We start from the raw sequence: 27,113 nt of genomic DNA on the forward strand, positions 1-27,113 counted from the left end.
TCTCAGACAAATAAATAAAATCTTTAAAAACAAACAAAAAACAAATTTTCACTAGCTAGGCAATATAATGAACTCGACAACACATGGCCTTGGATGATTTGGAATACTGGAAAAGTAGAGTCAGAACTGAAAGGTTATTCTAAAGACCAGCTTGTCTCCCACCAAATGAACAAAGAAAGGTTGTATATTGGGGGGCAGTTTTTCAGCTAAAATAATGATTTCTAAGTTGTGTTCTGTGAAATAGTATTTCAATGAAAACTTCTCTAACAAATGGGTCTCATGGTCATAGAGCTTTGGGGATACTGTGTAATATATACTCCAGTAAGACACTCCTAGTACACATGTATTTAGAAAAGACCCTGAAAGCTTACAGAAAGGAAAATTGTGTATTTTTGTTTAACCCCATCATATCAAACATTTCAAAGTATGGCAGAGTTTTTCTCATGTACCATTATTAATATTGAACCAAAGAATAGAGTAAAAGAATACTCATTAGGTTCTGTCAGGTCCTGTAGACATAGAGGATTGCAGTCTTTGGAAATGTAACTTTTTAAGCAGACAAGATTACAGTTAACACACAGCTGTAGAAGCATAAGCATGCCATTCACTGTAAGGGGCCAGTTGTAGAAAACCTCCCTTGTGATCTCTGGTAACATTGCCCCCTTCCCCTTCCTGTGGCTCATGTCTGAAATTCCACTGTTAGATTCTCATTCTTTAAGCCTTTTAAATTTTAAATCTCTGTGAAAGAAGTAGTACATTCAGTAACTGTGTGACATAATTTTCTGCAAAACTAGTTGATAGGTGACAAGAACTAGGTGTGGACTTCTTTTTGAAAATATTTGATTAAAGAAAATCCACTGAGCTGAAACCATAGGTTACAAACCCTTCCTCACCCTGTCCTCCCTCCCCACCAGTGAAGTCAGGACATTTGTCCAACCCAAATCAGAAACTCTTCCAAGAAAAGAGAAAATTTTCTCTCTAGGCTGAAAGCAGCCTTGCCAATCAAGATATTATGTTCATGTTAGGACTAAATAACTTAGAAAAGGAGAGCGGAAGAAATTTAATATAAATTTGCTCTGTAAGCTGATGGAAACGAGGACTAAAATCAGATAATTGAAACCCAAACTGTACCAGTTAGTGAGGAACCCTAATTTAGAGTGTCCTGGAACTAAATTGTTCTTTCTCCATCTACTGTTCCTCCAGTTCCGTTGGCTGAGGAGAAACCTCAGCCCCTCACTCCGTCATGTCATATCTTGTGGACTCCAATCTGTTGTTACACCCAGTTGTACTTTCCAACTGGGTCCCTCCCCACTCCAGCACTCTGTACAGGCCACTTAGCTCTCAAAATGGAGCCACTTCCAGTCAGGGAAGCTTCTTAGTCATTGCTGAGCACACAGCAGTCATCCACAAATACTTGTGTTGGGACAGAATAGGTTGAGGAAAGATCCCCGAGTCAGGAAGCATCATCCTGTGTTTCCATCAAGGATTTCTCAAGATTTCTTCTTGAGCACGTTAGCCTTCAAAATATGTCTTCCCCCTCTGTTACTCCCAGAATTTCTCAGCAAGATGGCTTCATTTGGAGTCGGAAGCATCTGATAACTGCTTTATTTGTAGTGATTTGTCAGGTTATTTTTAAAGCTCTTAGGGCAGTGTCCAGCACATGATAAGTGCTGTGTTAAGTTGTTGGTTAAAGAAAATTAATTAAATAAAAACCATTTGTTTATACAAGTAGGCAGCTGTGGAATCATTGAAGAGTTCATTTGTGCTCAGTGTGGTCGTTATATTTCACTAAAGCTTGACTAATACGGAATTCATGTGGATTGTGTCATTATTAAGTTTATACTATGACCACTGCGCTAACCGCATATGGCCAATATATCATTATGACGAATGAGGAGTGAGGGGAAGACATTGTAGAAATTTCTCAACTTATTCAGGCCCTGTATCTTCTCCAATTCTCTTTAAAAGAAAAAAAAAAAACTTGTACCTTAGTTTCTTTCTGCATTTTCTACAATTGCTAGAGCTCTTTATATTCTCTGTTCATTGATAAGATAGTTCCTTTCTCTTAGTTTCTTCCATAACTTGTTCACACAGTTGATATATTATAGAGGCTTCGTTGACTAGTCTCTCATATGGTTGCTTCTCTAGCAGAAATCTTTGCTGTTCTGTGGCTTTTCACTTTTAGCTTTTCCTAATAATTCTTAATAGCTTTCTTGAATCTCCTTTCACTTGCTTCTTTTCCTTCCACATTTTATTCAGCTGGACTCTGACTCCTGTCTGATTAACCAACGTGGACAGAGTGGGGAGTTAAAGGCCTGGGTAAGCATAGCTGGCGGTATCATAGGGTCTCAGCTGGGCAAGCAGAGCAAGTGTGTGTGGGGGGGGTGGGGGACCGGGGGGATAATACTTTGTGTCATGGTTGCAGAGTGATGCCCTGGGAAATTAACAGATGTAGTGTACCATTGGTTTTCTAGGTCAGCAGAGCGAAAATGAATAATCCAGAGATTGCATCAGTTAGGTTTTTGCATATGGCTGCAAATTGCCTGGAACTTGAAAACAGTGACTTAAATAAATAAGGAATTATTTTTCTTACATAACAAGAAGTCTGGAGGTAGTAACCAGTCACTGCTGTTGGCTCATCATCAGTACCAGGATTGATGCCTGTTATTCTCTTGTCATTTCCCTCATGATTGAAAGATGGCTGCCAAGCTCCAGTCATCATGTTACATTCAAACAAGAAGAAAGCAACGATGGTGCCATTTCCTATTGAAGGGAACAGTTGAACTCGGCCAGATAGGATTTTGACAGGGAGAGAAAGAATAGAGAGAACAAAGTTGATAGGGTAGATAGAGGGTGTTTTTGCCAAACAGTAACTCGTCTGGGTTAGGAGGCACGGGTGTGTAGTGGTTAAGAGCCTGGACTTAGAAAAAGCTGTGTTAAATTCCATTTATGACATTTAAAAACTGTGGTCCTAGATGAATTCCTCAATATCTCTAACCCCTGTTTTTTTCATTTGTAAATGGAGATCCCGAGAGCACCTGTCTTTGAAGTTATCCTAAAGGTTAAATGGGGGTAGATGTATGAAGTGTTTAGTTGGAGCCAAGCACCTGGTGAGTTCTCAGAAAGGGGGACCTGTTCCGTCACTACTACCACTGTTACTGCTGTGTCGTCATCAGCATCAGAGTTTCCTGGAGTCCGAGATACTTGTGAGTGAGTAGCAGGAGAGAACAATGGAAGACTAGATTAGATTCAGATCCTGGAAATCCTAAAGTTTTATTGTTTAAGCAGCTGAAGGCTGAAGATGAACAAAGGCCATGATCAAACCTGTCTTATCTGTCCATTCCATATCACAACACTTTTTAGCCCCTCATACTTAAAAAATGTGCTCTTTGGTTTCCATGTGTAAGATAAAAAAAAAAAAAAAAAAAGGTGGGCCAGGTCAACTCAGAAACTCTTCTTTCTCAAGAGTAAATTTATGATATTTTTGACAGAAACACAAGTAAATGGATCTCCAACAGAGACAGTGTGAACTGTCTCTCACCCAGTTTTTTTAAATGCCATTTTACTTTAGAGGTTATCATTGTGAATCCCATTTCCTATTTTTGGTCATAAACTTAACAGCTGAATTTTTTTCTTCACTGAGGCTTTACATTTTTGAGTTACCTATGTGTTCACTTTGGATTTTGACATTTAATGGCTCCCTGAAATACCTGGGAGAAATTATATCTATGATATAACATGTGCTTTAGAGGGAGGAAATAAATGCCACACTCAAAGCAATTATATAGGTAATATTAAAAACATTAAATATGTATCAGGAATTTTAAATGTAGGTTTAAAAGGAAGGTAGCTAAAGACCTAACTTATACATGTTAAGGAACTTTATATTCTGTTTTCTGGTGGGGGGAAATCGCCTAAAAATGAATAACCTTTTAATCAAACCTATTAGTTTTGTAATAGGAAGTTCTGTGAGAAACAGATAAAACCTCCGTATGAAGTGTGTATTGTAAGCTATTTGTCTGAAATATACATCGTTACTGTATGGTTATATGTTATTTCTATCTCTATTTAGTTTCGGAAAAGAACCCATAGCCTTTCTGCTGTGAGGGAAATTCATGCATATATATTCATTGGCAAGGCAGTGCTTTAAAGAAAAAAAAAGTGTGTGACGTCCAGGGAGATCCTAGATGAGTTCGAGTGAATATGCAAAATGGATCCAGCTTGCAAGTGTGTTGTTGTATTAATCCGTGACATTTGCGGAGTCTAGGTCAGGACTGTTCTTCCTGCCTAGTTCACAAACTGCCTCTTCCCTCCTTTCTCCCTGCCTCATGTGTTTTCAGGCATTTGTGAGGGATTCTGATATCCCAGTGATGCACATGACTCAGCAGAAGTGTGTGGTGACCCTTTGTGATTATGGGTGCTCACCCATAGAGGAGCTTTGCGGGGCTCTGTCACTTTCTCCTTTTCCAGCACATACCTCTTTTGTGGAGGAATCAAGGCCTCTGGTGGTGGCGGAGTGAAAAGGAGGAAGAAAGCTAAAAATGAAGGCATGCCTCGTTGAAAAATAGAGACAGAATTTGAACAGTAGGAGAGAGGCGGCATTGTCTTTGGAAGTGGTTGGTGCTAACTACAGTAACCCCAGTGGCCAACTCCAAAGCTCCACATGGCAAATATTTCTGTTCTGAGCCTTTTCAAGGTGTAGCCATCTGTAGATCCACTAATGGGAAGCATATGATAGGAGTCTCCAGGTACAGTGAAACAATTGCCTTGAGATAAAACTCCCCACAGAAAAATTAACACAACTTCTTTTATGAAAGACAGGTCACTGTAGAAAGTAACTCTTTCTTACTTATCATCCATTGTTGGAAAAAAAAAGATTTATGATGACATTGAGGTATGATAATCTCAAATATGCTCTGCATTGTTTTTAAAAGCTTTGTGTTTAAAATTCATAGCACTTTCTAATCCTGATAAAGTAGCCTAATTTTCTAGCTTGCTTTGTTCAGTAAAATGTATTTCTAAATCCATTTTAAGCAGCTATTTCTTCAATTTGAGTAATTTTCTCTCAAGTTAATAGATTCCACACAAGCATACCTGACTTTTAATGTTAATATATACTATATATTCCAAACTTGCTAGTGACAATAGAAAGCACAATCAAAATGAAATTCACTTGTTTGAAGCATATCTAGCTTGTTATTTTGTTAAAATGCTTCTTCATTTTACTCTTCTTTGCCCAAGTGTAGTGATACCAAATCACATTTTACCTTGTATTGAGGCTCCATCTCCCTCTTCCCTCCCAGCAAATGCGGAGGAAAAAAGAATATGTTAGATATGCTTGTGTCATTTTAAGATAAGATGACTTTAAAACTACCATATCAATAGAGGACATTTGCTTAACATAGTAAATCCCTACATCAGTAGATTCGGCTGCAGGGGCTGGCTAAAAAGGAAAGCATTTTTGATTTTGAGGCATTTGGCATCAGTAACTTGATTTACAGATTGATGTTTTCACTTTATATTGAGTCTAAAACACTTTACTACTTTATCCAAACCATTATACCTATACAATAACAATGCCTGTGGGTATTTCTGGCATTTTCGTTTGATCATAGGGTACTAGCCTAATCTCATGAATCTCATTTTTTTTCTTCTCAGCAATGCCACAGTGTTCTCTGAAAAACAGGGGGTAATGTGATGGAGACAGATAAAGATTTTTTTTTTTTAATTTAAGTGGCCAGACTGAGAGAAAGCACATATAACTTCTATAACTAAGCCAGTGTTGCCTCTAATGGTACAGAGTCCTGTAAAGGAAAGCCTTGGCTTGTACACGTTGCTGTGTCTATATGTGTACAAAGGTACTGGCCCGTAGTAGGTGGTCAGTAAATATTAGTTGAATGGATATGGAAAGGTTGAAAAAGAGAGTGGTTGGGTTGAACACGGAGCTGTGAGTACAAGTCATAATCAGTCAAGTGTGGTTTTAGAGGTAGTCCTGTGTGTTTGAAAACTGAAAGCAAGGCCAGTTCTAGACAGGATTAAGGGCTGGCCAGTCTCCTAGGGTGCTAATCCAGAAGAGACATGGAAACCACTGAAAATGTTCCAGACAGAGAAAATTGCAGTTACTAGAATTCCTCTGCAGTATATGATTAGAATTGGGTGTAAGACAGTCCAGGGACATGCTCTTAGGTTCTCCAGATGGATAGTCTACACTTTTCAAGAAAAGTGGGTCTAGTTAATTACAGAGCTTTTGTTTGGCTGAGTGAGGGATTCAAATTTGGGGGCAGAGCCGAATTGCTTGGATAAGAGAGAATAGTTAAGTGCCATCACCAGGGATCTTCTTACTCTATCTCTAAAGCGGAATTAAACCTTTTTTTCCTAAATAAATTTAAATCAACATGTAAAAAATATTAGTTTAAAAAGGATATCAAATTGTATGTACCCTGTGCAGGGTGATTACAGACTTTGGTGTCTCATTGAAGCTCTAGACCAGTGTTGTCTAATTGAGATATATAATTTAAAAAAGTGTAATAGCTACATTAGTAAAGTAAAAAGAAACAGGTGGAAGTAATTATAATGTATTTTATTTAACCCAGTAAATCCACAATATATCATTTCAATGTGTAATCAATATAGAACTTATTTATGAGATATTTGACATTCCCTTTTTTATACTAAATCTTCAAAACTCTTCTGGCACATCCCAGTTGGGATCAACAACACTCAGTAGCTGCATTGGTGAGGACCACCATGTTGGTGTGGCCCCAGATTGTGCACACGGTGGTCTCTGAACCCCAGCAGGCATCATGAGCTGGTCCTGAAAGGTCCTTTCATTAAAATTCTCTCTCTTTGACCAGCATGAAATTCTCAGTGTTGGTGCCACTCTTCCAAAATTTTTCAAGGAACTATAATGATAAATGTGTCGAAGTATTTTTCTTCAAAAGTAGTGCTTCAGGTTGTTTGGTACTTTGAATATGAGTGCTGTTCATTTGGTTAACTTCCATCTACTGAATAAAGCATTATCACTGGGTACCATATCGATTTCAGCCAATGACAGCTAAATGTTATGTTGTAATAGTTGATGACAATTAGAGAGGAGGCCTGGATTGTGGATGTCCTACTTGGGAGCTGGTGGGAACCACTTACAGAGAGGACTAGGAGTTGCCTTAAAACATGAGTTCAAGAAAGGGGTGAGGGTACAGTTGATTATATATACTCGATTTGTCAACTTATTGATAATTTTACTTAGAGTTAGTTTTATTAGATAGCTTTTTTTCTCCCCCTTTCTCATGAATACATTCTCTTTTGCTTTTTTATTTTAAGTTGAGATATAATTCCCATAAGATAAAATTCACCTTGAAAGTGTGCAGTTCTCGGGGCGCCTGGGTGGCTCAGTTGGTTAAGCGACTGCCTTTGGTTCAGGTCGTGATCCCAGGATCCTGGGATCGAGCCCAGGGAGCCTGCTTCTCCTGGAGCCTGCTTCTCCCTCTCCCTCTGCCTGCCACTCCACCTGCTTGTGCTCTCTCTCTCTGTGTGTGTGTCAAATAAATAAGTAAAATCTTAAAAAAAAAAAAAAGTGCAGTTCAGGGATTTTTAGTATATTCACAAAGTTTTGCAACCATCCCCACCATCTTAATTCCGGAACTTTGTTTTAATTGTAAATCTTCTAACTCAGTTACCTCACCTTTCCTTCCCAGATAGCCTTACTCAAAAGAGGGAGTGGGAAGAGGAGAAGTAAGAACTCAGAAGGGCGGCATGATTTTGGGAGCTCATTTCTGAACTGTAAACTCCATGTACGTATTCACAAACATTCTCAGGAGCACTAATACAATATTAAAAATTAGGGGTGCTTGGGTGACTCAGTTGGTTGGGCTTCTGTCTCTTGGTTTTGTTTCAGGTCATTATCCCAGGGTCGTGGGATGGAGCCCTTTGTGGGGCTCCGCGCTCAGCACGGAGTCTGCTTGTACCTCTCCCTCCTCCCCCCCCCCCCGCCTCTCCTCCTGCTCGCACACATGCTCTCACTCTCTTTCCCTCTCTCTCTCTCTCAAATAAATCTTTGAAGAAAAATTAGAGGAAGCGAAGAGCTAGGTTTAGGAAACATTCTGTTGTTTCTCAGTTTGCTGACAATATGGCCTTGTAAACAGCTGAGTTAAATCTTTTTCCAAATTTGTGAAAAAAAAAAAACAGCAAACAAAACATTTAGAGTTGTTTGAAAGATTAAACAATTTAAATCCACTCTAAAAGAGATGTTGTTTGCATTGACTGGAAACTCATCTCTAGCGTTATTACAGTTCTGAAACCATTTCAAATCACCTAAGTTGTAGAAGTGAAAGGAAACTTTTGTCACATTAGATGTAACTCAGGGACTCTTGTTTGTGTCAAGCAGTTCTAACACATATCTTTGTATGGTTAGCATAATGGTTTAGAATATTCTCCCAGGGACATTACTGTCAATTACCAAGGATTATATAGTCAGAGTCCCCACCTTGTATTCCATTTGAATCATACTGCTCTGCATTATTTTAAATAGCCACATTTTTATTTTTATTGAGGGGAAGGCAACTGCAAGGAATGTGGTTATCATGAACTAATCTTACCCTTGGGGTATTTGAGATATTTTCTAACTCTGAGATTGTGATTGCTTTCTGATTGCCATTCTGCTTGAACATGCCTTGCTGCTTAATTATGATGCTCTGTTGCCTTTCTCATGTGACGGACTAGACCAACTGAGGAGTATTTTCAGAGCTTACCAGTTAGATTGAAGGAAAGAACTGAGAAAACAGGTTCTTTTATTTTTCTTAAGCTTTTCCTCTCTCTTTTAGAAAACTTCCCCTTTCACAAGGTTAGTTATTATCCCTGGATCATGTAAGGATGTCTTTGTGGTTTAATTGTCTCCAGATTAACTGTTAGCACCATACTGATACCTCCCCCCCAGGGTCTTCTGCTTCCGTCTTTACTCTGGCCAGTTCTCCAGACATAACACTGGATCTTTATATCTCACCCCAATTATTGTCAAGCCTGTGTTGAGTGAAAGAACATAGTAACAAAGAAAATGTTTTAATTTGGGGCTTCATATTTTTGTGCATTATATTTGTTTAAAAAAAAAGTGTCCCATTGCAGATTGCAAGTATAAATTAGTGTCAATTACCATACAAAACTCTCTTGCTAAACTTTTAATCGGTAATTTCTTAGCGATAGAAAACATGGTGCTAATGAATAATGTGCCCAGAAGCTCTTATTATAGGGTTGGCATGAATTCCGCTTAATGACAAGCTTTCTCAAGCAGCAGTTGATTTTAAATCCTATTTTTCATTAGCAAAGTGTAAAATGTTAATAATACCTTCCATTGTGCTGTTCTTTTGTAGCACAGGCACATGGATCTTCCATGTTCACCACGACTGTCTTCAAGATCCTGCTAGTAACTTCCTCTCTCATAAATAAGATTTGTTCGGGAAATAAAAATGTATGTTTTCCCATTGTTAGCTATATGTTTTTCTAATAATCACATCTGAAGCTTATTATGCAGTAATAGCCTTAAGATATTATTTTTTTTAATGTACTACTGTGGTCTTAATACTAGTTTTTAATCTCTTCTTGTTTCTATGAAGTCTGAATGAGATTTTCAAAATTGAATAATAATTTGATCCGTTAATCTTTTGAAGCTAGTAATTTTATTTTCCTCTCTTTGCAGTCTCTGAGGTTCGCAAATGAATAGAGCTTCATTACTGCAGTCTGCATTTAATAACCATTATCCATTATCTTGTAATTAAGACTCCCTGTAACGAATCATGAGGACAATGCAAAAATACATAGTACATTTCTTTAATGAACTGGAAAATGTTCATCTTGTTCTATTTAGTAATGAGTTGCTGAATAGTCATTAAATCCACTGGAGAATAGAGCTAGATGGATTTTGAAGACTGTCTTGAGTTTGTGGTTAATCTATTAGAATTAAAATTTCATCTTCTATTTTTATCAACAGCTGATTAGAAGTCATTCTGTTTGACCAAATTGATTAGAAGACCATATACAAGGGCAGCTGTTGTTTAATGAAAGTTTTTAATGAAACTGTGCCATGGAGACTTGTAATTATAGGCCTTAGAAAAGCTTTGAGTTGCTTTAGACCACAAAAAAAGTACTGTGCTAGAGATTTCAGATTAAGAAAATAAAAAAATACAATTGAATATAATACTATAAATTTATTATTAATGTTAATTTCAACTAATCACAATTGAATTCTGGTCCATTTAATGTGTTACTTTGGACTTTTTAGGCCTTTTATCTCCTAGTTTAGTCATTTCCTTGAAATTGTGGGCACTGATGGAAGAACATTTATATGGATAGCTGTTTTAATTGTGAGATATTTCTCAGAAGGTTTTTTTCCCGAAGCTGAGCAGAGGTGAGCTTGGTTAATGTTGGATTTACATGAGCCCTGAGGAGAGTTTATGGTGCTCTGTGATGTTGGTAATTTGAAATCTAGCATTTATTTCTCTAAGGTAATCTTATTTTAGCAGAGGGGCAAGGGAAGCAATATTAAAATAAGTAGTAAAACAAAAGTGTGTGCCCACTTAGTCCCACTGGAAAATCCATTGTTCTTTTGACAGTAGTAAAATACTAATGTACTTTCTGAAGTATTTTGTGTAATTAAAGCTAAGTCTTATTCCTGGACATAAAGAAATAGCTGTATGTCCGAACTGCTGTTTTCATCTCTTGTGAGGTCTCTGGCTCTCAGTTATCCTCGGCTGATCCAACACACACCAAATTTACTGTGTTTAAACACTAATATCAGGTGGTCAGACTTTATGCTTCCTAAAGAACTTAGGTCTCAGGGCAAACTGCCACTTCAAAGTCTGGAGAGACGGTGACTCCTGAGAGTCAACCAAGATCTGCTAGAGTCATAAGTGGGTAAGAACACTTAAATGATAATTTTAACAACTGTTGGAAGCTGAGTGTGGCTCCGGCACTTTTGTGGGTCTTACCTCCAGGAACCTCAGGTTCTTGCGGTGAAGACCCGAGAAAGATCTTCTCTTGTCTGTGGCAGGGGGAGGGGAAGATAATCTTTGCAAAATATGTACAAAGCATTCTCCTTAACAGACACCTTCTCTCCAGGGCAAAAGATTTTGCTAGAATCTTATCTCACCTGGACGAGCATTTCCCTTTCACTCTTCCTGGCTCATCAAAGCGGGAGAAAAAAGCTAGGACACTTTGTGAAGGTTACAGCCTAGAGACATGCATGGGTCCACTAAAAGACTGAAGTTTAATCATAGGATTATGAAATACTTGCTCTCCCCTATACATTATCACCACACCAACAGAATTCCAGTAATCTAATGGATTACAACTAACAGAGCTTAAAGACAGAGACTCTCTCTGAGGAGAAAGACTTAGGAAGCCTAGAGTAATAAACGGGGCAGACAAAAACAAGGATACTGTTGCACTGAAGACTTTGGCACTGGTGACTACAGCAGATGTAAAACACAGTCTAGCTCCTAGCCCGATTAGCATAAAATCTCACACGAAAGGCCTGTTTATCTCCGTTCCTAATATGTCATGTCTGGCTTCCAATAAGTTATAAGAGATGCTAAAAGGCAAGAAAAAACACAGTCTGTAGAGACAAAACAAGCATCAGAATCACATTCACACATGACATAGATTTTGAAATTCCCAGAAGGAGAAATTTAAAATAATTGTGACTAATATGTTAATAATTCTAATGGAAAAAATAGACAACATGAAAGAATGATAGGTCATGTAAGCAGAGAGATAGAAACTCTAAGAAATACTCAAAAGGAAAAGCTAGAAATCAGAAATACTGGAGCAGAAATGAAGAATGCCATGAAGACTGGATAGAATCAGTGACCATGAAGATAGAGCCAAAGAAACCTTCAAAACTGAAAGGTAAAGAGATAAAAGGACGAGAAAAACAGAACAAAAACTGAGGGACGATTTCAAAAGGTATGACACGTGTGTAATTGGAATACCAGAAAAAGAAAGAGAAAATGGAGCAGACAACATGTTTGAATTAATGGCCAAGAATTTTCCAAAATTAATGACAGAAAACCAAACCATAGGGGCGCCTGGGTGGTTCAGTCGTTAAGTGTCTGCCTTCACCTCAGGTCATGATCCCAGGGTTCTGGGATTGAGCCCCGCATCGGGCTCCCTGCTCGGCGGGAAACCTGCTTCTCCCTCTCCCATTCCCCCTGCTTCTGTTCCCTCTCTCAATGTCTCTCTCTCTGTCAAATAAATAAAAATCTTTTTAAAAAAGAAAGAAAGAAAGAAAACCAAACCACAGATCCAGGAAGCTCAGAGAACACCACAGGATAAATAGGGAAAAACCAAACCAAACAAAAAAACCACACCTAAATATGTCAGAATCAACCTGAAGGAAACCAAAGACAAATAGAAAATCTTGAAAAGAGCCAGAGAAAGAAAACACCTTACCTATAGAAGAAAAAGGAAATAATTATAGTAGACCTCTCACTGGAAGCCATGTCAGCAAGAAGTGAGTAGAGTGAAGTACTTACATGTTCAAAGAAAAAAAAAAGCCCAAGCAAAAAATCTGTATCTGGTGAAATTATCCTTCAAAAGTGAAAGAGTTCAGACATAAAAAACTGAGGGAATAGATTGCCAGCAGACCTGCCCTGTAAGAAATGTTAAAAGAAATTCTTTAAGGAGAAGGAAAATGATATATGTCAGAAACTCTCATCTGCATTAAAAAATGGAAGAATATCTGAGAAGGAATACATGAAGAATAAAAATAAATCACTTTTCTTTCTCAATTGACCTAAAAGATAACTGTTTAAAATAATAGCAATAATGTCCTGGGTGATTAATACCACATGAATGGACTAGGAGGGAGGAATTAGGAATACTTCGTTAAAGGTACCTCCAATACCTATGTAGTGGTAGAGTATTATTTGAAGGTAAACTTAAATTTGTTAAAAATGTACATTGAAAACTCTAGGGCAACCAGTAAAAAAATGGACAAAAGAAAGTATAATTGATATGCTGAGAGGAGATAAAATGGAACCATATAAAATGTTCAGTGAAAGCCAGAGAAGGCAGAAAAAGAGGTGAAAGAAAGAAAGAAAGAAAGAGAAAGAAAGAAAAAGAAAGGAAGGAAAGGAAGGAAGGAAAGAAAGAAAGAAAAAAAATAAGGCAAAAAGCCCTATCTTGGTGAATGTTCGCTGTGAACTTGAGAATATGTAGTCTGCTGTTATTTTTGGTTTTTAAAATTTTCTATAAATATCAGTTTGATCATGATAATTGATAATGCTATTATTCTACCTGTTTATCAATTACTGAGAGAGGGGTTTTGAAGTCTCCAGCTATAATAGATTTGTCTGTTTCTTTTTTCAGTTCCACCAGATTTTGCCTCACATATTTTGATGCTCCATTATCAGATGCATACATGTTAGGATTGTTATGTCTCCTTGGAGAAATGACCCCTTTATCATTATGTAATACCCTTTTTTATCCCTGATAATATTCCTTTTTCTGAAGTCTGCTTTGTCTGAAATTAATATGGGTACTCTACTTTGATTAATGTTGTATCTTTTTCCCATCCCTTTATTTTTAACCTTCTAAAAACTTATTTTTAAAGTCAATTTCTCATAAACAGCGTATAGAAGGGTCTTGTGTTTGTTAATCTCTGATTTTAACTAGTGCATTTAGACCACTTTTAAAATGATTGTTAATTTTCAAGTTGGATTAATATATGCAGGGAGAAATAATCCAAATAAGCCCATATCTATTAAACAAATTATTTTAATTTAATTTAGTTTGTAAATATACATAATAATAAATATATAAGCACATATTTATTTACATAAAGTATGTTGTAACCTGTTATAAAACTATATTTTAATTCTAGAATATTATAAAATAATTTTATTATTTATTTAATACTTTAATAAATTATTGAAAAATTAAAAACTTCCAAAAAGGAAAGCACTGGCTAAAGATGGTTTCACTGATGAATTCTACTAAACATTTAAGTAAGAAATATTACCAATTCTCTATCTCTTCCAGAAAATTGAAGGTGAGTACTCACTCTGTGAGACCATCATTACCCCAATACCAAAGCCACATAAAGACATTGCAAGAAAGGAGAACTATAGATCAGTATCACTCATGAACATAGGTGCAAAATCCTCAACAACATATTAGCAAAATGAGCTCAACAATGTATAAAAATTATATGCCATGACCAAGAGGGATTTACTCCAGGTATGCAAGCTGGTTCAGTGTAATGTCACCCACCATATCAATACATTACAGGGGAAGAATCATATGGTCATATCAAAGGACACAGATGAGGTATTTGACAGATTCTAACATGTATTTATAATAAAAGCTCTCAGCAAACTAGGAATACTAGGGAACGTCCTTAGCTTGATAAAGAACATCTACAAACTTTAGCTAACACACTTATGAGAAATGGGACACTATTCCCCTAAAGTCCCCCTAAGAATAAACCAAGAATGTTCCTATTTGACATTGTACTGGAGAGTCTTAGCTAGTGCAAGAAGACAGAAGAAGGGTATTAGAAGAGTACGAATTGGGAAGTGGGGTAGGCTAATAATGGCTCCCAGAGATATGTCCATATCCTAACCCCCAGGACCTGTGACTGTTACCTCATTTGGGAAGAAGTTTTTTTTTTTTTGCAGATGTGGTTAAATGAAGGATCTTGAGATGAAGTGATTATCCAATCCAAATGCCATCACAAATGTTATTATCAGAGAGAGGCAGAGCAAGATGCAGTTTCTACCCAGAAGAGAAGGCAATGTGAAGATGGAGGCAGAGGTCTGAGTGACGCAGCCGAGGAATGCTGGCAGCTCTAAGAGGCTGGGCGAGTTAGGGAACAGATTTTTCTCTAGAGCCTCCACAAGATGTGCAGCCCTGCTCACAACTTGATTTTGGACATCTGCCCTACAGAACTGTGAGAAAATAAATTTCTGTTGCTTTAAGATATCAAGTTTGTTATAATTTGTTACAACCACCACCAGAAATTAATACAGGAAGAAAGTTATAAAACTGTCTTTGTTCACAGAGCACATGTCTGTGGAGAAAATGCACCCCCAGACCAACAAACTCTTGAAAACTACTGAGTTTACCAAGGTTGCATAATACAAAGTTAATATAAAAATTCTCTTGCTTTCCTATCTACCAGCAGTGTGAACAATTGGAATTTGAAATTCAAAAAAACTATCATTTATAAAAGCAATCCATAAATTGATTACTTGGGTATAATCTAACAAAAATATGTACGTAATCTATATGTACACCTAATAGATTGGATAAATCCAAAAACTGATAACACCAATTGCTAGTGAGGATATAGAGCATCCGGAACTCTGATTCACTGCTGTTGGGAATACAAAATGGTACAGCTACTTTGGAAGATAATTTGGCAGTTTCTTTCAAAACAAAATATGGTCTTACCATATAATCTAGCATTTGCCCTTCTCAGTATGTGCCCAACTGATTGGAAAATTTATGTCCACACAAAATCCTGCGTATGAATGTTTGTAGCAACTTTATTTGTAGTTGCCAAAAACTGAAGCAACCCAGATATCCCCTAATAGGTGAATTGATAAACAAATTGGGGTACATCCATACACTGGAATATTATTTATCAATAAAAAGAAATGAATTATAAAGCCATGAAAAGGCATGAGTAAACCTTAAATGCATATTGCTCAGTGAAAAGGCGGTCTGAAAGGCTGTATGATTCCCACACATGACATTCTGGAAAAGGCAAAACGGTTGCAATAGTAAAATGTTGAGTGGTTGCTGGCGTGGGTGGGGGAAGATGAAAATGTGGTGCGCGCGGGTTTTTATCTTGGTGAAAGTGTTCTGTGTGATCCTGTAATGATGCGTGTGCGACACTGTACATTTGTCAGAACTACTAGAAGCTCTGCAAAGAGTGAACTTTAATGTATGCAAATAAAAAAAATCGTTTATGTGATCAGGGGATTCCAGGATAGAATGTGGACTGTGAGCAAAGAATCTAACTGTATTACAAATATCTGAAACAGCCTCCCTGCAGGAGGTAGGAAAAAAGGTGGTGACCTACATAACATTATAAATGAGGATGGGCTGGGCGCCTGGGTGGCTCAGTTTGTTAAGCATCTGCCTTCGGCTCAGGTCATGATCTCCAGATCCTGGGATCCAGCCCTGCCTTGGGCTCCCTGCTCAGCGGGAGTCTGCTTCTCTCTCCCCCTCTGCCGCTTCATCTGCTCTTTCTCTCTCTTTCAAATAAATAAGTAATCTATAAGTGAGGGTGGGCTATAAAGCTAAAGATATGGGAAAGTGCACATAAGCACTGTGCAGTAGTTGATACAGTTGTTTACCATGGTGTAGGTAACACTTCTGGTAGCGCTGTATGCGGATACTGGATGTGAACAATTAAATAAAGGGGTGACAGATGTGAGTGCTAGGTTTCTCACTGTTCAAGTGGGAGGTGGGAGTTTACAGATAAAGAAGGGGAGGGGCTGGAATGATCCATGTAGTAATGGGTCAGAGTTGGAGTCATCAGTATTATGCATGTTAATTATATCTATATAGATGTAGATAAATGTGGAATTATTAAAAGATGTGTGTATATAAATGGGTTAGGATACACAGATTTCCTGGCTAGTCAGCAGAGAGAGCTGGAAACAAGACCATGCAGTAGCAATGAGTACACCTAGCACCAAGATTTTGGGTTCTAATACCATTCTCTAATAAGAGGAACTAGGGCTCTTTGGAGAAACGGCTTATTCTGGGAGTGGGGCAGAAGGCCTAAAAGATGAGCCCAGAGCATTTGGCAATACCAAAGGAAGTGCTTTAAAAAACAAAAATTCTACGTGATGGAGGTATGTCGAAGGAATATAGGAAGCAACTGAAAGAGCCCCCAGAGGCCAAAGGTAGAACCATTTGAGCAATGAAATAAAGTAATACTGGATTATAAACCCAAGTATATAAGATAAGTGTCTTTGAATCTGATATAAATGATTGTAAATAAGTAAATGAGAGGAGACAAATCTCCCATGCAAAAAAGTCCTCATAATTTATATAGTTATTCCCCCCAAAGGTGGTAAATTATAATTCCTCATTCCTTAAGTGTGGGATACAGATAAGGGCTTCTTTCCAAGGGGTACAGTATGGAAGATAGGGAAAAGAAAGTGACTTTGCAATAGAGAAACCTGGCAAACACTTCCTCCCAAGTTCTTACTGTCAACATCAACAGTGGTAGATCATGTTGATGGTAGGTACGCTTGATATGATATGGTGAGAATGGCACTTTACCTCTATGGTCTTCATCCCCAGAAACCCATAACCCCAGTTTAATCATGAGACAAATGTCAGACAAGTCCCAGTTGAGGGAGATTTTGCAAAATACCTGAGCAGTACTCCTCAAAACTGTTAAGGTCATAAAAATAAGGCAAGTCCAAGAAACTGACACAGCCAAGGGGAACCCATGGCAATATGATAAATGTACATATCAGAGTATCCTGAATGATATTGGATTCTAAGTAAAACTAAGGAAATCTAAATAAAGTATGGATTTGGGTTAATAGTAATATATCTATATTGGTTCATTAATTGTAACAAATGTTAATAATAGGGGAAACTAGGTGTAGGGTATATGGAAACTCTATACTACCTTGATGTTTCTGTAGCTTTACTTCCAATCTAAAATTTAAAATTTACTTAAAAATAAATAAAATGATATATTCTTCTGAGCCACCTGTCCAGTTTTGTTATCTGAACTGGAATGAAACTCAAAACTGTCTTCCCTTTCCCATTCATCAGTTAAAGATGGGAAATACTGTAGTTTGCTTTTTCTTGGGTAGCTGTGGCCATCCATCTATCAATTGATCCAGCCATCCCTCCATCCATTCGTCTGTCCGTCCATCCATCCATCCATCTGTCCATCCATCCAAAATTCTTATTGAGACTTGCGTGTTTGTCATGCTCTGGGGATACAGAGTTCACAGAAAGATACAGCACCTGCCCTCAAATGTGCTTAAAATACAATCAAGAAAGGGGGACAAACACATGATGTGTAGGCCATTGTTACTCTCAGTGTGTAGGGTCTTGTTGCTCTCACGATAGGTGTTCTGCTCTGCTCCTCCCAAATATGTTAGGAGGAGAGTCTCCTCCCTTATCCTAACTCGGAACTCTTTCAAAGGAGTTGGGCTCTTTTGGTTAACTTTAAATTGTGTGATTTTTAAGTGACCATACCTTTTTTTTTTAGGTATCCAAATTTGGCCTTGGACTTGTAATAATCTTCTCTTCTAGGGTGCTTGAAAGAATTTAGATGATATCTGGTGTTGTACCCAAGAGCTTTCTAATGATTCAGAAGACAATGTCACACCTTAGGAAAGCACATCGTGGTCTCATTGTGAATTCTTTGGGGGTGAACTCCCCTCACCTCTTATATCTGTTTGGAGGCTTTAATCTCTTCCTCTTGATTGTCTTATTTCTGGTGTTATAGGGAGCAGGACTTGGTTCTGTGATCCTGTTCATTCATTCATTAATCAGTTTAGCACATGCCTACTTCAGGGCCTTCATACTTGCCATTTCCCTGCTTATGGATGTTCTTTTCACAGATTCCTTTCATTCAGTCTCTATTTGAATTTTACTCTTGAGGGATGCCTTTATGATAACTCTGTTTAACTATGACTACCTCTCCCCAACTCTGCCACTCTCTAACTCATTACATTGCTTTTTTTATAACTTATCTCCACCTGACATTTATTATATATTTATTTGCTTATTGTCTTTTTATTCTAGACAATCTTCTTACAAGGGTGGGAACTTTATTATTTTGTTTAGTTCTAGGACATAGTGAGCACTCAGTTAATATTTGGTGGATGAATGCATGCATGACAATGTCTCCACTTCTTCCAGTGGGCCTACAGACTCCCCACCTCAAAAGGCTTCTGATGACCTGCTTTCATAAATCAGAATTTCTGTCATGTTTTTATTAAAATCCTACTTCAGTCCTTGATCCATTTATATTTGTAAATGCTTGAGAGTTTTCAGAGTGCTTTCACATAGATTGTCACTTTTAATTCTTTGTAGGAATTAAAGCTATGAAGCAACTAAGAGTTTTCAGATGTATTGTACAGACATGAAAGTTTGGGAGGTGAAACCAGATCTTCTGACTGCTAGCTCATCAAGTGATGACCCAGGATTTATGTTTCATCTCTACCTGTACCTAGAATGTATGCTTTTGAGGGCAAGGGCTTGAATTATTTGTTGTTTTATTTTCCACTATGTCTTACATACAGTGTATTTACTTAAAGGTGTGTTGATTTGAACCTTTCCATCCACAGAATAGTTGTGGAAGTATCTTTTCCATTTGAAACGAAAGGGGAACATTTTAGCCCCTTCTTTCCCCCACTTCTATTGACCACTTCTTTGATGGACCTTGGGAGAATCTCAGAGATGAGCCTTACCTATGGTCCCACAGAATCAGGGGGCTGGGGCTGTGTATTTCACAAGAATCACTTAGGAACCTTGTTTATATTCAAATTCTGTTTCAGTCAATCTAGTACAGGACCCTTAAGTCTGCATTTTTAGCAGGCACCCTGGTGGTGCCCATGCTGCTGGTCTGTGGTCCGCATACTGAGCATGTCAGGGGTTGGTAACCACATGAAAGATGGAATCTCTGTTTGGCTACCTGACTTTGTCACCCCGGGCAAGTTTCTTGGAGACACTATAGCCTACTGGTTAAGCTGTATTTCTCTGGTTAGAATTCTACCCCCCTCACTTACAACTGTGACCCCAAGCAGGTTATTTAACCTTTCTGTATCTCAGTTTCATCTTTTAAAATGGGGATATTAGTACTTACCTTATACAGTTGCTGTGAGGAATGACTGAGTTGTTACTTGTAAAGCACCTAGAATAGAGCATAGCACACAGTGAATCTTAACTCTTACTATCATTTCTTTGTCCTTGTGCTGTTCTGTTAAACTGCATCAGTAGGTTTAAGATCCATGTGAGAGACAAAGTTGTTTGAAGTATTTGTAGGTTATGAAATAGCATGATGTCTTTTGTGAAACTCCTAATCTTGCTGGAAGACACAGTGCTTTTATTAATGAACAGTGCAGTACAAATCATTCTTCTGGCGCTGTCACAGCTGTACCGTGTAGTTCCCATCAAGCAGAAGAAAATGAGGGGACAACGAGTGGGCACTCCAGTTTTGTAGTCAAGTGTCGTGATATATGATACTAAGCATGGGGCATAACGTTGTATGATTCATCTCAGTTATGCATTAAATAAACGAACTTGATTTTCATTGATGATATGGAAATATGGAGCCAGGGGCCCCAAGAATCAGTGAGAACCCAATTGGTTCTTCATTTAATTCATCTTATAGTAATGGGGTGGGGGGAAGTATGGACAGAATTATTTCAAAGAGAGATTTTGTTTTTCCTTTTTCAAATAACTAATGAAAAATAAAGTTGTGTTCCTCAGGAAAAAAATTGACATGGCTCATTTCTTTCACTGACTAAAAAGTGTAAGAAGTAAGTTTTTAATTAACACAGAGGTTTGTTTTTTTTTTTCCCTTTTGTTTTAGGATCAGATTTTATTAAGACCTCTACTGGAAAAGAAACAGTAAATGCCACTTTCCCGGTAGCTATAGTAATGCTACGGGCCATTAGAGATTTCTTCTGGAAAACTGGAAACAAGGTATATTATTGCCAGCAAATCTTTCTTCAGAGTAAAGATAATGTTATTTATAATACTAGTTACAGCCACAAAAACTGTCTTTATATGCAGAAGGTGTGAATGAGTTACCTTTATGAAGATAAATGTTTAATTTACCTTTCATTACAAAAGAACACATTCATGGAGAAAAATGTGCGATTAACAGAAAGTGAGTGTGAGTGTGGGAGTAGGTATGTGTGATCAAGATGTAAACTCACTTTATGTCCTTTTATTAACTGAAGACAATTTTATCACTGACAAGAGATTCCTAAATGGGTTCTTTAACGAACTAATTCTGCTACAACACAGAGGCTTTCTCGTAAGGCGTTGGCCAGCGAAAACAGGTTAATGCAGAAATTAAACTTCCTTGAGGAATGGAAAGAATTGCAGAGTAACATTTATTGAATGATAAGCTGTGGTGGTGATATGAAAAGTATGCAATATAATGGGAAATAATCTTTTCCTGTCATTATTGAAGGACACACATAAATTGGTTTTTCTGTTGGGAAACCCCCGGTCCAGAAAAACTTATTACTTTTAATAATATGAGGTGAAGAGAAAATTCTCGAGGAGATGAACTTATTAAACAAAATAATGAAATGCTGTGAAACAGCAGGGAAAAGGTAGCTAGACGTTATATAGCTCTTGAATTAAATATCCATTTTTGCGTTTTATGGCAGTTGGATGTGCTCTTTGGAAGACTGTTAAGCTGAGGAGGGTATGTGCTAGCTTTTGTCAGCTTTTCGAAAAATAATACATTATTTTTTGAAACATATGAAGTTAAAAAGAAAAATGTGTATGAGGTTTTTTAAAATGAGTTTGGATTTTCCTTTTCACTTTAAGTTGCTTGTTTAGCTGCAAATTATCTCAAAAGATTTTTTTTTTTTTTTTTTTTACATCATTGGAGAGAAAGGTAGTTTGTTTGGTTTTGGTTTTTTTGTTTGTTTAATGAGGCTGTCCCTTCCTCAGAAGGCATCTTTTAAAATCAACCTCTGGATTTCTGCCAAATGGAAACCCAGAAAAGGCTTATAATCCTTTGCCAACTAGATGTGATGACTTTATATATGTGACTGTACCTTCGGTTCATTTTAGGAACTGGAGACCATTTTTAGAATGTACTGGGTTTGAGAGGAAATGAACTTCCAGAATTTTCTCCTTCAGAATAGGTTCCTATCTTAAAAAAAGTACAAATAGGAAAGATAGCTGCTCTGACCTTACATATGACAGTTGACTCCATTTGAGTAACCTCTTTGTTGGTAGCCTTTCTGCACTGATCCAAATAAAAACATGTTTAGCGGTCAAAAAAGAGAACTCTATCTTTGGTCCCATCAGCTGAGACCACCACCATTTGTAGATCAGTGGTTCTTATTTTCTGCCAAAGTACAATAAAATAAATGTGAAGCTTTTTATGCTTCTAGATGCCTGGGCCCTCATCCCTAGCACTTCTGGATGAGAGGTAATCCTCAGGCATCTATATGTTTCGTAAGCTCTGTAGTCAGGATTAAAACTCACCATTGGAGACCCAATCCTGCTGTGTTCTAAACAAACATTTATTGAGAAGTTAACTGTGTGCCATGTTAACCTATGTTAACAGGGATACAAAATGAACAAGTCCCTTCCCAGGAGAGCTCGTAGACAACAAGCAAAGAATTTCAATAAAAGTTTTAAGTGCTCAATATTCTAGGCCAGAGTACAGTAAGAAGGGACTTTTTGCTGTCTTTCGGTACTTCTTTTTAATTGTAATGACCCTTTCCTCAGATAATAAACAAAGGTCATCCCAATTTTATTACAAAACAGACAGATGCAAGTCAAATCATACTCATTTTAATTATGTGTGATTTCACACAGTGAGGACCTGTGTATGTGTCTGCAAATCAGGTGCATCCTTCCAGGTTGTTGACAAGTTGCGTGGGCAGCCCTTAGACTGTAAACTTTCTACATCATTGATTTAAGGGGTGTTTTAAAATGTGACGGGCCATCTTCCAGACCATGCTTAGTGTCACTCTGAGCAGCAGAGGTTTAATATTTCATAACTGATTTCATTGCAGATTTATGTTTTCCATATTCTCTCCCTTAAAGGAAAAAAAAAAAGGATAAACTTATGCTAGAACCTCTTTTTAGAAACGTTGCCAAACAGACTTGCTGACACAACTGAACTGTATAGAAAAATCTATATGCAGCACAGCCTAATTGACAGAAATGTGCTTATGATTAACATGTAGGCTAATATCAGCTAATTGATTTTGGGGGCCTCTTCTCAATAAATAATCTCATCCTGTTTATCTCCCCCACTCACCCCACGTCCCCGCAGTCTTTCAGAGCCACTTGGGCTCCTGGGTAATAGGCACATAGGGTTAGGATCAGTGTACAGCGGCTGCATAGCCATGTGGCAGTGAGTGACTGAGGCGGGGAAACCAGTCAGGAAACCCACCGGTATTTGTGAGGACTAATGAGGGTCTAAATTAAAGCAGCAGAAGTGAGAGTACGGAGGAAGTGTGTGTGTGGGGGGGTGGGCGGAGATACAGAAGTTGAGGTGGGAAGATTGGTAGGACTTGACTGTTGATTGGGTGTGGTGTGGTGGGGAAAATGGTGGAGTCCAGGTTAAGCCTGAGGTTTCTAGTTTGGATTAATTATGGGACCATTCATTTATCGTCTCCCTTCTCTAGCATTCTGTTAGCCATAAACCCTGTGTTGGGGCTACCCATCGAATTAACGGCTCTTAGTGTTCAAATGCCTGAGCTTTAGTAGTTGGGCTATGCAGTGTTTTCTCGATTGCTCCTGTCGGTAGAGTCTCTTCTCTACTGGATTCAAGTTCTTGAGACAGGTAAATCAGATAAGCAGGTTTTACTGTTTATAGAACACATTTATCCATTTCTAATGGACTCAGGGACATCATTTGTAAACATCAGATATTGGCTGAGTCGTGCTGTTTTATGCTCACCTTCAAAGACTACTGAACTGTGAAGAGTTCCTACACTGTCTTTTTGTACTGTGCTTATTTAACCGGTCTGGCTGTTCATAGAACTCTTTCCACTTACAACTTAGAAAAAAGTCCCTACACTTAAGTTGATGAAAATAACTGTCAACACTGCTTTCTGATTGCTGCCAGTTTGGTTAGTGTGACCTCCCTGATTCTCTTCTCTTACTTTGAATACATGTATGTGTCTTGCACCTCAGGATGAAGGGCTGAGAGGCGACTAGACAGACTTACTTATAGAAATGTAGAATGAATGGGCTTTTGTGATCTCTGTTTTTCTTAGTTTTTGACACCTCTCTTGTTTATCCCCAGTTCACAGCTATAGTCTAGATGGCTGAGGTTTATGACTTTCCAATAAGTGCAATGTTAATGAGGGTTATTAACGCTCATTAGTGTCTCCTCAGAAACAGTGACATCCTTCCCATTAATCTTGGAAAAGTCATTTTGTAGCATGAATGTGCGCGAGTCAATGATCTAAGCTCTTTTGCTGGGTGAAGTGAAATAGACTTTAAAAAAAGAAAGAGAATCGAGACCCTGTACTAACACAGTACCATTTTTTGTTGTTAAAGATTTTATTTAGTTTTGAGAGAGAGCGAGGGTGTGCATGAGCAGGGGGAGGAGCAGAGGGAGAGAATCTCCCGCAGACTCTGTGCTGAGTGTGGAGCCTGACGAGGGTATGGATCCCAGAACTCTGCGATCATGACCTGAGCTGAAACCAAGAGTCAGAAGCTCAACCACCTGAGCCACCCAGGCTCCACCGTGCAGGACCAGTTTTTAAAGCACTCCGGTAACATTAGACCTTGCTCTCTTTCCCACCTTTCCTTCTAGGTAGGCTTTAAACCAGCAGGAGGCATCCGCAGTGCCAAGGATTCCCTTGCTTGGCTCTCTCTCGTGAAGGAAGAGCTGGGAGATGAATGGCTGACACCAGAACTGTTTCGAATAGGTGCCAGTACTCTGCTTTCGGACATCGAGAGGCAGGTGTGTAATAATCCATTGTCCTTGGGACAAATTGACAAGTGTGTTTTTGAGAAAGAAACGAAAAATCCCTTATTGGGCTATGAGAGCTAGAGAAAAAAACTCATCTGATTTACCTCATCACACCCAAACTTCTGCTTTCGTCCAAGCAAACCTTCACCTGAAGTGGGTTGAATGGAGAGTCTGCAGAAATGCATAATAATATGGGGCTTTATAAGGAAACATTAATTATAATTATTAATTATTATTTAGTAGTATAATTATTAATTGATATATATGATACATGATAATTATTAACTAAACTCTGGTTTTCCTCACAGATTTACCATCACGTTACCGGAAGATATGCAGCCTATCATGATCTTCCGATGTCTTAAATCAGCGATCAGTTCCAGAAAAGTGCTGTATAGCAACATGTAAAATGTGTTTTTCTACGTAATTGCTAAAATTGTTTAATTAAAACATGAGGGAATGAATGGATAACTGACTTTTTTTTCCCCCTTAAAACTTTCACTGAATTTAATTCAAAGAATAAAAGAAAAAAACAACTAATCCATACATGGTATTCTTTTCAGGTGCCTCTGAATGGTCCTAATTACTTGAAGATCTGTATTGTTAATTTTGTGAAGATTTTCTCTTAAGAATTCTGAGTAAAATATTAATGATAGCTTTGACAGCATTCAATTCTAAGGGGGAAAAAAAACATTAAACTGCCCAAGAAACGTGCCTTTAGCGAGAGCAAACGTAGCATCCCTGAGCTGCTGGCCATACTCTGATGACTTCGGGAGTCACTGACTTGGCACTAATTTCCTGCCGTGAAAATCTGTCTTTAATTTTTGCAACAGATATGCTCTCTTATTAATTATTTTGCTAATGAAACTCCTGTCATTGTTACATGATACTGTGGCTATTGCATTTTTTAAATAAAAAAATCTCTGTAGTTTATTTTTTTGGAAAAAAAATCACTGTAAATTGTAACAACACCAACTGAAAGATAATCCATTAAACACAGAAAGAGGTTTTATCAATGACTTTCTGAGTCTGTCCAGTAGAGTCTGCATATTTATATCATAAAGCACCTCAGTAACACTATTAATGAATACAACTTACATATATATATCTTGAAACTTTTAAGATTTTCTGGCATAGTGAATAGGGGGAAAAACAGCCAACACTAATGTAGCACTTAATACATGGTAAGCCCTTTACATAGATCAGTGTATTTAATATTTATTTAATCCCTGTAATAGTACTGATATTATCGTCCTTTTATACAGACAAGGGACTGAGGCACAGAGAGCAGAAGGAACTTGTCAAAGATCACAGAGCTCACAACCGGCAGAGTCAAGAATCAAGCCCAGGCCCAGTGTGGCTCCCGAATATGTGCAGTCACCCGGGGGGTGCACCACTGTCCCTCAGCACACACAGGCTCATCATCAGAGCTCACTGTCCGCTCTGGGGAACGGTCATCTGCTTTGTGGGCTACTCATTGCTTGGCTCCCTGTCCCTCCCAGTGTTCCCGTCTGCCAGTTTGGCTTGCTAGCAACTCTCCCACATGATAGAACCTACGTTTTCATTTCTTTCTTTCTTTCTTTTCTTTCTTCCTTCCTTCCTTTCTTTCTTTCTTTCTTTCTCTTTTTCTTTCTTTCTTTCTTTTTCTTTCTTTTTCTTTCTTTTCTTTTCTTTTCTTTTCTTTTCTTTTCTTTTCTTTTCTTTTCTTTCTTTTCTTTCTATTTCATTTATTTATTCATGAGAGAGAGAGAGGCAGAGGGAGAAGCAGGCTCCCTGCAGAGCCAGGGAGCCCGATGCGGGACTTGATCCCACAACCCTGGAATCATGACCCAAGCCAAATCGACTGACCCACCCAGGCGCCCCTAGAACATACGTTCTCTTAAATGGGGATTTTCATGGAGCGAGTCTCCAGCTACTCCTAAGTGGGAAATCCCAGACTGGGCATCCGTATTGGTTACACCTTCTGATCGTGGGATGGTAGCCAGCTTCTTCCTCGTTCTAGCCCTATGACCTTGGTTCAGGCAGTTCACATCTCTGGACCTCAGCCTCTTCATCTGTAAAAGAGAGGGGTTGGGCAGGTGCTATCAAGGTCCTTTCAGACCTAAAATTACATTACCCTAAGGATAATTATAACAAATTCTAGAAAGTGTTTTATGGCTATAAAGAGAAAACACTTTTGTAGCAATCTAAATTAGAATTTGCCTCTCGGGAATCAATTAGGCAGGTCCCCAAAGCGCCTCTCCAGCTGTAAATGAAATGACTAAAATAAGAAGGGAGAAGAAATCCTGCTTTCCCCCATTCCCTTAGCAGAAAGCTGACTCTTGACTTACACCTTTGGTTACGGTCAGTAGCTCCAAATGCCATATCTACTCTCATAACATGGCAGCCCAGGTGCCCACGGCACAATGGCCAGTCACCTTTAGAGAAGAAACTTTGCAGAAAAATA

At 38.1% G+C, this 27,113-nt stretch overlaps 1 protein-coding gene across 1 annotated transcript in view; it reads left to right on the plus strand.

Annotated features, from left to right (window-relative positions):
- Nucleotides 1-25,686, plus strand: part of DERA (deoxyribose-phosphate aldolase) — a 116,466-nt gene extending 90,780 nt beyond the window's left edge. The window contains exons 7-9 of the mRNA XM_028119796.2: nucleotides 20,573-20,685; nucleotides 24,509-24,658; nucleotides 24,976-25,686. Of these exons, the coding sequence (XP_027975597.1) occupies nucleotides 20,573-20,685; nucleotides 24,509-24,658; nucleotides 24,976-25,032 (320 nt within the window). The 3' untranslated portion in view covers nucleotides 25,033-25,686. The remainder of the gene's footprint in view (nucleotides 1-20,572; nucleotides 20,686-24,508; nucleotides 24,659-24,975) is intronic.
- Nucleotides 25,687-27,113: the final 1,427 nt, after the last annotated feature.

Source organism: Eumetopias jubatus, unplaced genomic scaffold (genome assembly GCF_037043125.1).
Source record: "Eumetopias jubatus isolate StellerSeaLion01/CBP00866 unplaced genomic scaffold, mEumJub1_p1.0 scaffold_8, whole genome shotgun sequence".
Classification (NCBI taxonomy): Eukaryota; Metazoa; Chordata; class Mammalia; order Carnivora; family Otariidae; genus Eumetopias; species Eumetopias jubatus.